We start from the raw sequence: 12612 nt of genomic DNA on the forward strand, positions 1-12612 counted from the left end.
TATTGTGCTATCTCTAGGGTTCAAGACAGAAGGAACTTTGGACCTGAGGCTGGTGAATGGAAGTGACTGGTGTCAGGGCCGTGTGGAGGTTCTTTACCAAGGCTCCTGGGGTTCCGTGTGTGATGACTATTGGGACATCAATGATGCCAGTGTGGTATGCAGGCAGATGGGTTGTGGTGGGGCCATGTCGGCTCTGGGAAGTGCCCAGTTTGGTCAGGGCTCAGGGCCCATTCTCTTGGACGATGTGCACTGCTCAGGACATGAGTCCTACCTATGGAACTGCCCACACCGGAGCTGGAACTCCCATGACTGTAACCCTGGGGAGGATGCTGGCGTCATCTGCTCAGGTGGGCTTCACACATGGTGGGTCTCCATTTGTGAGGGAATATTGCTCATAACTGACAAGATTTCCACTCCTGTGCCACTCAGGCAGGGGCCTGAGCCACATAGCATCGTCCCTGGTACTGGAGCTAATTCCTGTGTACCTTGCACCTAAGGGGTTATGTCACCTGCTTTGGTTCAAAAAGGAGCTTGGTCTATACAGTCCCCCAGTGTTCTCAAGGTAGTACCCACAGGTTGTCAGATGGGACTGTGGCACTGTGGTTTTGCTGAGAGTCCAACTTCCTGATGGCAGAGTAGGGAGTCTTTTTGTTTGGCCTCGGTACCAAAAGCTCATCTCCCAGCTCAGGCAATCCTCTTAGATAGAGCCATGGTCCTGTTTGGGGTGGGTAGGAAACTATTCCATGATGATTATAGTGCTTGTTGCTGTCCCAGAACCTGAAGCTGAGGAATAGACCCACGATCATAGAGCTCTTCTGTGAACTACTGATCATGTGGCAGGGGGCATGTAAGGTGTGAGATTCCAGGTGGCCAGTGAAAGGAATTTTGGTGAGCCATGCGAGGCCTTATGGATGGTGGAGCAATGCATGGGCAAAGTGTGGAAACTGCTGTGAAGGACCACCGTCATCACACCACCAGGCAGAAAAATTAGCAACCCATTCATTAGGGTCATCCTCTGCTAATTCCTGGGATGTTAGCCAAGGGTACGGTGGCCTGTCTCAAACATGACACTGGCTTTGACCAACAGAAAAGTCAGTCCTCAGGCACAGTGAGGACAGTGATGGCAAGGAGAGAGAGCTTCGGCAGCCTGCGGTAATGTCCACAGTGAGGGCACGTGTGAGGCGTCAGCTAGGTGAGTATAAGACCAGGGTTATCAACCTTGGATCTGGGTTGGGCAACTGTGTGCTCCTCATCTTATGTTTTTCTTCTCTTCCTCACAGCTGCTCAGTCCCATCTGACAATCTGGCCAGGTGAGTTTCTAGTGACCTTCCTCAGATATGATTCTTTTAATGCACACCCATTCTTCTCCTTCTCACTTTGGGTGAATCACTGCTCTGTGAATCCCCATTAAGGCTCATCCTTTATCCTTAATCACTGAGATGCCCATGAGTACTTCACAAGTGTAGGTGGGATTTCAAAGAGTCCATGTGTTATTAATCTATTTGTGTCCCCCTCCAATTCTTGGTTGCTGCCCCAAAGATAGCTGCCAGTGTTCAGGGCGATGACCTCCACTGTCACTGGACTGTGTCTAGGCTGATAAACATTTTGTGGGATAATGGACATTCATAAACCAGTGTCGTCCTCTTGACAGGATGTCAGACAGCTGTATTCTCACTAACCCTCACACTATCAGACCCTGAGACTCACCATGGTCACATCTGTATCACTAAGTGGCATAGACAGTGCCCAGGGGATGGTAGAGTAATATGTGTATGTCCTGCGGACATTTGATTGGCTGCACATTTCATCCCCATGACCCTGACTCTTGGTATCCAAGCTTTAGAGTCAGGTGAGTATCTCAGAACTACCAATGAGCACATGCCTCAGGAATGGGAGAGGGCAAAGCTGTTTTAGTTTAGAAGAGAACCCAGCAGGCTGAGAGATTTAAAGGAAACGACGGGATCTCCTACAGGGCCTTGGATCCCACAGACCTAGCAGAAGAGTGGGCTTGTGCACATTAAGGTAGCAAGCCATAGGAAGCACACGGGCAATTGTCCTGATGCCCCCACAAAAGTCTTAAAGGCTCAGTATTGGTGACCCCTAACTGTGGCCTTTTCCTTTATGGTCACTTGGGGGCACATGACCAAGCACTTTCACGCCTTCAACACCAGCAAGTACAGACTCAGGTATGTATTCCTCTCACCATATCCACCGCCCTGGGCTCTGCCTCTGCTCCTGATTCAAGGCTGCAATGGAACATGATGAAAAGAGGTTCCATGTAGGCCATCTTATCCTCTCTCTGCGGTGTGACCTGCAAGGAATATTCTGTGAGACCATATCCTACATGTGACATTTGGACAGCTATCCATCTCTAGTGAGAAGATGGGCAGAGGCTCATCAGAGACCCCCTTCCACAGCTGAGTGTGAGTGCTAAAGGCCCATCTAGCCCATTGAGACCAGGCCAAAGGCTCAGGACTCTGGCTGCTGTTCCAAGAAAAGGGGTGAAGGTGCTTGTTTCTCTCCTGTGAGGAAGATGCCCTGTCACCTCCTAGTGCAGTGTCTCAGGTCTCCTGGGACAACAGTGGAGCCAGTGGTTGCTGACCAAGGGGAACTGCCCCTGATCTATGGAGCTCTGCCTTGGAATGCCCCATGTGACGCCAGAAAAGCATGTTCTGGCCCACCCCTTGGGCCAGTCATGGGTTCTCCCCTCCACTGGAGCAGCTTTGATCTGGCAGGATACTTCGACTCTACTTCTTTCCTTTGGTGAACATGAGCCTCTGCTTGTGTTGAAAGCTGACTGCTTGCCCTGGGTGTTTAGACTATGAGAGTGTCCCAAGGCTCTGGAACCTGCCTCAGGCCTGGTGGCTCAACTGAGTCACAGAGGAGGAGTTCTTGTGCCATCCTTAGGGTTTCGACCAAAGGCACTTTGGACCTAAAGCTGGTGAATGGTAGTATCTTGTGCCACAGCTGGGTACAGGTTCTCTACCAAGGCTCCTGGAGGACCATGTGTGATGATGATTGACATCAGTGATGCCAATGTGGTGGGCAGACAGCTGGGCTGTGTTGGAGCTACATTGGCTATGGGAAGTGCCCTGTTCAGCTAAATCATATGATGTTAATATTTTAACATCTTAACTGTGCATGTGGCCACATGGCTATCAAGATGGTTGTAAAATACCGAGAAAGAGAATGAAAGAATAAAAGAATAATGAAAAACAGAAACTGATCTCCTCCCTAAGGTAGGACACAGTATTAAATATGTATTTCAGAATTAATGATACAATTACAGTTGTGACAGGCGTTTCAAGGGGAAAGATCACTGCACAAAGGGCACATTGGCAGGACCTTCACTAGATCCAGGAGTTCTGTATGAAGCCGAGGATTACGAGAAAAGCAAACTCGTTTGCTCACACTGGGTCTGGAGCCAAAGCTTTGGCTCCCATCACCCACTGTGTTAGGATTCACTTCATTCCATTCACTCCCTGCCAGCCACTCCCTCAGATGGTGAGCTCCCTGAGAGAGTGGCCCATGGCCAGCATCTTCATGTGGCCCCAGGGTTGGCACGTTTCTGTCACACAGCAAGCGTGCACTCCATGACTGTGTCAAGGATGCCAGGAGACTCATCATTATCTTTTCTCTTTGTCAATAGCTTCTTCCCACGTGGCCACCAGCCCAACCAGTAAGTGTTGAGCCCCTGACAAATCCCCTTTCCCTTCCCCTCAGTGACAGTGGCACTGGGGAGAGATGATGGGAATGATGAGGAGAGGGCTTCCACAGGTGTAGCTGCACAGGAAGGGGATCCCGCTGACCCGGGGTGGACAGGCCAGGTTGGGGCCACCTCCTGTTGGCATTCTGTCTCTTCAATTTTGTGCTCCCGGGGCCCGCAGCATTTCTGTTTTGTCCTGACAGCCAATTATTCCTGTGGAGGCTTCCTGTCCCAGCCATCAGGACGCTTCTCCAGCCCGTTCTATCCCAGGAACTACCCGAACAATGCCCAGTGTGTGTGGGACATCGAGGTCCAGAACAATGACTGCGTGACCGTTGTCTTCAGAGATGTGCAGTGAGTGTGTGGGTGCGGAGCAGGCCATGTGGGGGTCCTCACAGACATTTCAGAAGGAAGCAGACAGGACCTGCACTTCAGCAGAGGTGCTTCCCATTGATGTTTTTTCCGGTGGGTTCAATTTGTGACCCAGCACGAAGATAGCCCAGGAAAGTGGGGCCAGGACAAAGGCCTTGGCTTCAAGTCTCAGTTTGGCCACTACTTACTGTGTGACTGTGGGATCTCCCTTAACTTTCCTCAGCCTCTGTCAGGAAAGAGGACTGAAATGCCTGCCCGCCCCTCTCCGATCCATGGTTATGGGGAACGTCCCAAGAGAAATAAATAGATGAAGATACTTGGAAAGTGTTATCCAGGGAAAAGACTCTGTTGGGAGCAATAAAAATAATGCAAAGAACCCTATTAACAAACACACCAACTGTTCTCTCCACTCCCTCTTTTATTGGGGGCGGGTCCCAGGGCTCAGGCAGAAATGGAAAAACCATTGTGTTAGGCAGAGGAGACATCATCAAAGCACATTAGCATGTGACTGGTGCAGGGTGGGGAGTGGCCATGCAGGGGGCACCAATGCTTTCAATGTCCTGGAGAGAAGGTGCCATAACTTCTTCCCTCCAAGCCACCACTGAGCCAGATTGTTTTCTCTCTCGGTTTCTCATTTGCAGTGGCTTTGGGGGGATGTTTCTGCCTTGGAAATTCATGTGGGGTCTTGCCAAAGATATGTGATTGTGATCACCTATCATTACAATTCACATGGATTTCGGGGGCTTCATTTAAAGCCCGTGAAGTCCTATGGAGGGAGGCCGAGCAGGGCTGGATCTTTAGGCAGCATCTGGACAGCAACGGCCACAGCATTTACTCTGTGAAGCACTTTCCATGAGCTGTTCCATCTGAGCCTGCAGGGGCTCTGCACAGATAGGATGACCCCCTTGTAGGCAAGAACCAACCTTCGGGGAGGGTATGTGACTCGTCCAACGTGTGCTCATTCAGTAACTCATTTCTATCACCATGACTTTGTGGATATCCATCTCAGTCCAGGGGAAACCAGGCTCCTTTTGTTGCAGAAAGTCCGAGGCAGGATGGGAGTTTTTCCTGCCATGATGCAAAAGGCTATTGAGAGAGGGGCTGTATGTGTCAAATGTGTGACCCCAAAAGGCAGGAAGACGAAGATCCATGTATGCAGGCCATGGGGAGAGGAACCTCTGCTTTCTTTCAGAAAATCTGCTATTTTCAGTTATTAAATTTTGTCAGAGTTTCTGACCCAGGAGGGTAGCCCCACACCCAGACCCGACCTCTGCCCCCACTCCTGGTGGGAGGTGAAGCCAAAGCTGTGTGTCCTGTCTCTGCAGGCTTGAGGGGAACTGTGACTACGATTACATCGAAGTGTTCGATGGCCCCTACCAAAGTTCCCCTCTCCTGGCCCGGCTTTGTCATGGGGCAAGCGACTCCTTCACTTCCTCATCCAACTTCATGTCCATCCGCTTTGTCAGCGACGGCAGCATCACCAGGAGAGGGTTCCAGGCTGACTACTCCTCTAGTCCCTCCAACCACAGCACCAGTAAGTCCCCAGGCTCATCAAGGCGGGGGCACCCTCTGATGTGCCCGCTCCTCCTCAACCTTTCTGGGATGGTGGGACAGGAACCTGGAGCAACCCTGGCAGGTCACTGAGGCTTGATCTGGTGCTGAAAGGGAATGGGAGCAGTGGGTCTTGGGATTCCAGCTGCCCAGAAGTGAGGTCAAGGGCAAGAACTGACCAATACGCTGTGTGCTGACGTTACTAATGTGGTCAGAAGAGACTGAGTAGAACGTGCAAGATGATGCTTTTACCATATAGTAAGACATTTGTGTCAAGGGCAGAAGTGAGCCCTGGCTTAAGGCCTTGTGACCATTCCAGAGCATGGGACACTGTGACCATGTCCTGAGACCTGGCACATTTGGCTGCTATCTGAAAGCCACTGGTCACTCAGACACTTCCATCAGAGGCTCATGGTCACTATTCAAGCTGTTAAATGGACTTATTTACAGGCTGGCCAAGGACTGGGCCAGGTGATGGCCAAGCACTCATTTTCAACCTGGATTTTAAGCTTTGAACCTGCTCCATAGCTAAAGGACCTTATTTCACAGCATTCCCACAGTACAGCTGGAGCGTTACTTTACTTTCTAGATAATGGTACCCTGGCCAAACATTTCACTCCTTTCACATCCTGCTCCCTGTTCTTCACCTGAGGAGTCCCCCGTGCCTGTGTTCACACAGGGCTCTCCTGAGAATGAGAGTCACTGGAGCCACAGGGCCCCTTTGGGGGGTGGGTGGAAGGAGCACATCCTCATGTGGACTGTCTTTGTCAGCCAACTTGTTCCCTGCACCTGGGTATGGGATATGGGAGAAACTCAACAGGGACTTGCTGGGACTTGGGGGTGCTGACTGACTTCATTATCTGCCCTTGGCCACCAGAGCTGCTTTGTCTATCAAATGAAATGCAAGTCAACGTGAGCAGGCGCTACCTGCAATCCCTGGGCTATTCCGCCAGTGACCTTGTCATTCCCAACTGGAACAGGGTCTACCAGTGTCAGCCCCATATAACATCAAGCCAGGTGACCTTCACAATTCCCCACTCAGGCTGCGGCACCACCCAGCAGGTAAGCCTGGGCCTTCCCACTCTACCTCCCACTGAGAAAGCTTTCTTACAGTGATATGTGTACTGTGTTGCTGAAATCCTGGGGAGCCCGGTGACATGATTATGTCTGTATAACCAGACGTTATCAGGGTGGACAATCTGTTCCTTGCCACATCCAAAGAGAAGGAAGGAGGGGGGTTGAGGTCAGCAGGCAGTATTTCCAGCACTGTCCAGCACTGAGGGGATCCGGCTCACTACCACTTACACGAGCAGCTTCCAGAGTTGGAAGCTTGTACAGTTTGGGGTTGGGGTGGGTGAGAGGGGCTGGCACCTCATTAAGTGAAAGAATGCAAACATAACTTACTGTTTCCTCTTTGATGAAGTATCAGGTTGTCTTACATTCCAGGGTTTGCATTTGGGGCACTATGGCGGTATTGGGCTCTTCCTTGCCAAAGCACCCACAGCTTGTGGGAACTCATACCTGGCTAGAGGTTGGCTTCTGACCATGGAGCATTTGGGAAGGGAAGAGTTTCCCCTGGTCTCCTCCCGGCCGTGCTTCTCTTGGGCTCACCTCAATCAGGGCCAGATGATCATGACCATGGAATGTCCAGGGGGCCTTGTTCACCTGTGTCCTCTTGGACATTTGGGCCATTGGAGAAGCTACTCTTGGCCCCATCCTTCTCCACCTCAGTGCTTTTGCTTGTTTTTCATCCCCTGTCACTGTCATTCCTTCCAGGGATATTTATTGATGCTACTGATACTATGATTGACAGCCTACCAAGCCCTGGAAAGAGAAAGCATCCTTTGCTTGAGATGCTCACAGACTGCCAGGTGCAAGGATCTCATCCCCAGAGAAGTCACTCTCACTAGATGGTAGACACATCAAATGGTGCGATGTTCTTAGGAATTTGCTGCTTGATGAAAGTCGGAAATAATTCTGTGGTGCAGGAAGTGAAAAAACAGAGTATGACAGGAAATGCTCTGCCTTGCCACGCCCAACCAACTGTTCATCTGAGCTTTGGGGAAGACTCCTTGCCCCAGCAGCCAGAGACCTGCTACAACAATAACTCCAGTCTATCATTTTCAGCCCTGGCTGCTTCAGATGCCACACTGCAAAGCTACTGACCCATTCAAACAGCACAGTGGAAACTAATGCCAACAGCCCCTCTCAAGAGTACACATCTGCCTCCCCTGCTTTCTCCCAGCAACAGGGAGAATGAAACAAACAAGACAGGAAGGTCCTGAGCCCTGGAGTCCACACACAGCTTAGTCATACCACAGGGCAAAAGATCACCCAGACACACCCAGCTCCCAGGAGGAGCAGTCCCCAGGAGGCCCCCAACACCTGGTCCCCATGGTGGTCCCCTGTCAAATGGTAGAGAAGAGGGGATTGTGAAAGGAGGCTCTTGCTACTTAAGCAGCATGCCCATCCCAGGTAATGGTGGCCCTGGCAGTAGGCATGTGGCATCTCTGGTTCTGGGAGGGTTCTTGAAGCTTTGTTGAGTCGCTTGCCTCTCATTGTAAACAAAACCAGCAGTGAGAGTCTCTCAGCAGGAGACACGGGGCCTGACTCTGCTCTCCTGTCTGCCTCTCCCAGGTCAGTAATGACACCATCACCTATTCCAACATGCTCAGAGCAGCTGCTTCAAGCAACATCATCAAGAGGACCAAGGACATCCACATTCACGTCAGCTGCAAGATCCTCCAGAATACTTGGGTGGACACGATGTACATTGTTAATAGCAGCATCGACATCCAGGAAGTGCAGTATGGCCATTATGACGTGGACATGTCCTTTTATACATCCTCTTCATTCTTGCATCGTGTGACCAGCAGGCAGTACTATGTGGACTTCAACCAGAACTTGTACCTTCAGGCTGAAATTCTTCATGCCAACTCCTTTTTGGCCTTGTTTGTGGACACCTGTGTGGCATCTCCATATTCCAATGACTTTACATCTCTGACTTACTATCTAATCAGGAGTGGGTAAGGAATGTCTTCACCGGGGGGACTTGAACAGTTCACTGATCACCCAAACACGAGTAGCCCAAAGTCTTCTGAATGCAGAATTTGGTCCTAAGAGCTCAAGCTCAACCAGTCAGGTTGTCAGGCCTGGATAACATACAGAGATATGGGTGTCTGATGAATTGAGGGACTCACCAGTGGGCACCAAGTAGGTGGGCTATAAATTGGCTTTTGGCCCCAGGGCACTGGAGCCCAGGCAAGCCTTAGTATTAACAGGATGTGGGTGTAGTGAGGAAGTTTTCATTTTGAAGCAGATGGAGACTGAGATGCCAGCTGTGCCACGTGACCATTTGTAGAACTCTGGGTGGGCAGGTGCACCTCTCTGAGCCAGTTTCTTTGCCCATCAAATGAGCATGGTGGTGTGCACATCATAGGCTTCTGGGGGCACTAGAGGAGAAAGAGCAGGTGGGCATTTGGGCAAAGAATACTCATAGCAGGTGGTCCACAGTGAATGTCGCACTGAAGGCCCAGAATGTGGACCTCCATCAGTTGAGCATGGAGGTGCTCAGAGTCCAGGGTTCCCACTAAGCTCAAAGATGCAGAGGCAAAGCCAGCACTGTCCAGGCCTGGGTCCATGGTGCCTGGGCCGGGCTGTCTCACAGAGTCTTGTCTTCCTGGGTACAGGACTCTTCAGAGCTCACAGAGGGGTCCAGGGACACTGGGGTGTGCAGCCGAAATGACTATTCCTTCATCTGTCCAGTGGTGTTTACGTCATTTCTTTGCTTATAATTTGACCTTGGCACCTCAGTAACCACTGCCCCATACATAAGTTGTACTGACAAGTGAAGGCGATCTGCTAGGACTCAGGGCTAGGAGGCTAAATTTCACTTCTCCTTGAGACTGAAAACAGCATCTCTTTCTGAGCACAGTTTTTATTAAGCGTGGATTTAGTACATGGGGGTTGAGGTTTGTCGAGCTACTATGCAGAGTTCAATTCACAACAGCCTCCTTGGCAGCTGAGATGGGGAAGAAGTTTCCCCAGATCCTCTTTTTACAAGTAGTCACAAGGTGACATTTGAAGTTATTTCCAATGAGTGGGATTAATGCCAGGCAGCAAGTGATCTGGCTCTTCTTCATTAAAGGCAACTTTTTGGTCAAATTATATATATAATTATATATGTATATATATAAAAGGTAATGTTATGGGGAGGGAGGATGTGCATATGGGGATACATGTGTCCCTACTGTACCTGGAGCTCGGGGACTCATGGGCTACACCTAGACACCAACCAAATCACCCACCTGGATGTCCATTTGAATATCTTTGAGCTTCAGACACCTGCAGGGTCCCCAGACCATGCTGAGGTGGGTCACGAGACACAGCCCTGGAGAGGGGAAGACACCAAAGACACCCAAGGGTAGCCAGGTGTGACCTTCCTTCCTGTCTTCTCTCTGGGTCTTGTCACTTCCTGACTCACCTGGGTAACCTGGGGCCATTGAACACATGGTCACAATATGGGGCCAGCTTGTCAGTGTGGACACTCGGACTGGCTCGCTGCTTTAAGATGCTGCTGATGTGCATGAACTCCAGGATTTCCCTGCACGGCTGACAGTCAATGTGGGAAACACATGATCTGAAGGAGCCAATGAGGTGCCGCAGGAGGTGGCCCTGAGGTCAGGCTGCTGAGTTCTACACCCAGTGTGTCCAGGTCAGAAGGGACGAGAGCCCTGGTGAGCGTGTAAAGTTCCTCCCGTCTTCTTCCAGGTGTGTGAAGGACGAGACCTACGCGTCCTACCCTCAGCCCTCGCCCCACATAGTCCGCTTCAAATTCAGCTCCTTCCACTTCCTGAACCGCTTCCCCTCTGTGTACCTGCGGTGTAAGATGGTGGTGTGCAGGGCTCACGACTACTCCTCCCGCTGCCACAGAGGCTGCGTGGTCAGGTCAAAGAGGGACGTGAGCTCCTACCAGGAGCAGGTGGACGTCGTCCTGGGACCCATCCAGCTTCGACCTCTGCACACCGAGAAGAGGGGCCTGGGTAGGTGACCACCCTCCCAACCCAGTGCCCACGGGGGCCTAGGCCCGTGACCCACAGGGACTCAGGGTGTTACAGTCGTGTTCCACCTAGAACCGGGCATCTACTGTGAGCGGCACGCTGTGCTATGCCCAGTGAGACAGAGTTCCAGTGCACCTGCCTCCCCCCTTCTCCCAAGGGCTGCTGGTCTAAGAGGGACCAATACATGGGATTTGGTCAAGAGAGATCTGACCTGGGATGCAAACCCACCTGACCTCTCTAACCTCTGGGTTCTGAACTCCTTATCTGTAAGACTGAACTGTTCATACTTACCTCTTGGTACAGACGAGAGAGTTGCCAAAAATAATGTTAGTTAAACTGCCGTGGCCTCTGCCTGGTCCAGCCACTGAGCATTATGAATGGTGCCTTTGGTCACAATTGTTATTGTCACCAATATTAACAACCGTAACATGAGAACATGATTACTCATGACGGTGACAGGCACAACCTGTGGTCCCAGGGACAGGAAGTCAGGGTGTGGGCAGGCCACAGGGTGCAGGCAGGATGGATTTGTTCTGACAGCTCCCAGGGCCTGACACTGGCCAAGCCATTTCATTTTCCTCACCTGAAGTGGATACCACATATGCTGTTCTGCTGTGTGTGGATGCACAAGTGTCATCAGAGTGAGTCCCAGGGTGTCAGGTGCAGGCCAGGGCCAGGTCATCAGAGGTGGTGGCCCTGGGGACAGGGGCAGAGTTGGGGTTGCAGTAGTTTTCCCAACCCATCCCCTGGGTGACTTGGCTGCACCCCCTGGAGCATCTCTGACAGCTCTCTCTCCTCATGGCCCGTATTCAGGATGTCCCACATTGGTTGGATTGTAGTCCCGTTCCTTACTTAGTCATTCATTCCATGCATATTTTTTGAAGGCCTACTATGTGCCAGGAGAAAAATAACTAAAAACAGAGACAAGTAAAAAGCCTCACCTCTAAATAGCTTAACATTCCAGAGGGAGAAGACAGTGCAGGGCACCTCCAGTGGGAGTCGGGGCTGTGGGGAGGGCGGCAGGGCAGGGAGATGGGTGTGGTGGGATGACAAGGACCTGCTCACTCCTCTCCTCTCCCTCCTCTTCCAGAGGCACCACAGTAGCTGGAGGCCTGGATAATCTTGCCCAGACAAATGGTGGCTCTGCGACATGCTATCAGAGGAATGAAGGCTCAGGACAACGCTCAGAACTGGGCCCCAAGAACCCAAGCAGACAAGCTAGAAACCTGTGCCCTGAGCATGGCACCCAGCAGCACCCTGACTCTGTTCACTCCAGCCCAGGCTTATGGTGGATGGGGGTTGAGATGGGGGTAGGGAAAGTCAGGGGCAGCTTTTCCTAAAACCAGGCTCAGTGCTGGGTCAGAAGGTCAGGCCAGCAGCTGCTGTATCTAAAACCCTGCATGTGACTGTGTGCCAATGGCTCACAGGTGCAGAGCTTCCTCTACAGAATTATTCTCAGACCTTTTTTTATAAACTCACTTCTTAGGCCTGTAGTATACATCTTAACCTCTTGATTTATAGGAGAAGCCGAATAAAGAATTTATTTCAAGCAAGGATCAGTTTGCTCATTGTTTGTAGTGGCACACCTAAGCACTAGATACCTTCAAATGAAGCTAAGTTGGGTGGGCTGTCCAAAGAAATGATCATGGTCAGCAGCCGCTGCCCTTTGGTTTCTAGAGGCTTCTTGAGAATGGGTAAATTGTCTTCCTCTGTCCATGGCATGTTTTGGTTCTACCCAAAGCAGAGAATGCTTTTGTTTTGGTCATCAGAATGGGACACCATGGTGGTGTGCCAGTTCCGAGTCTGGGCTTCAAAAGAACTTGTAAAGTTCCACTTATTCTCTTGGGTCCTGCAATGGCCCTGTGAACACCCTTGGGCTACCCTGCTGGAGGGAGGAAACCTGGCCCAGTCACTGCCATGGAC

At 51.1% G+C, this 12612-nt stretch overlaps 1 protein-coding gene across 1 annotated transcript in view; it reads left to right on the plus strand.

The window, feature by feature from the left end:
* Positions 1–12238, plus strand: part of LOC119059500 (deleted in malignant brain tumors 1 protein) — a 44527-nt gene extending 32289 nt beyond the window's left edge. Inside the window, exons 32-41 of the mRNA XM_053668667.1 lie at positions 18–347; positions 1088–1192; positions 1281–1310; positions 3650–3679; positions 3910–4060; positions 5404–5612; positions 6507–6691; positions 8267–8655; positions 10400–10671; positions 11780–12238. Coding sequence (XP_053524642.1) covers positions 18–347; positions 1088–1192; positions 1281–1310; positions 3650–3679; positions 3910–4060; positions 5404–5612; positions 6507–6691; positions 8267–8655; positions 10400–10671; positions 11780–11793 — 1715 coding nt within the window. The 3' untranslated portion in view covers positions 11794–12238. The remainder of the gene's footprint in view (positions 1–17; positions 348–1087; positions 1193–1280; positions 1311–3649; positions 3680–3909; positions 4061–5403; positions 5613–6506; positions 6692–8266; positions 8656–10399; positions 10672–11779) is intronic.
* The last annotated feature ends 374 nt before the right edge of the window (positions 12239–12612 follow it).

Source organism: Artibeus jamaicensis, unplaced genomic scaffold (genome assembly GCF_021234435.1).
Source record: "Artibeus jamaicensis isolate MK-2021 breed Jamaican fruit bat unplaced genomic scaffold, CSHL_Jam_final contig_490, whole genome shotgun sequence".
Taxonomy (NCBI): Eukaryota; Metazoa; Chordata; class Mammalia; order Chiroptera; family Phyllostomidae; genus Artibeus; species Artibeus jamaicensis.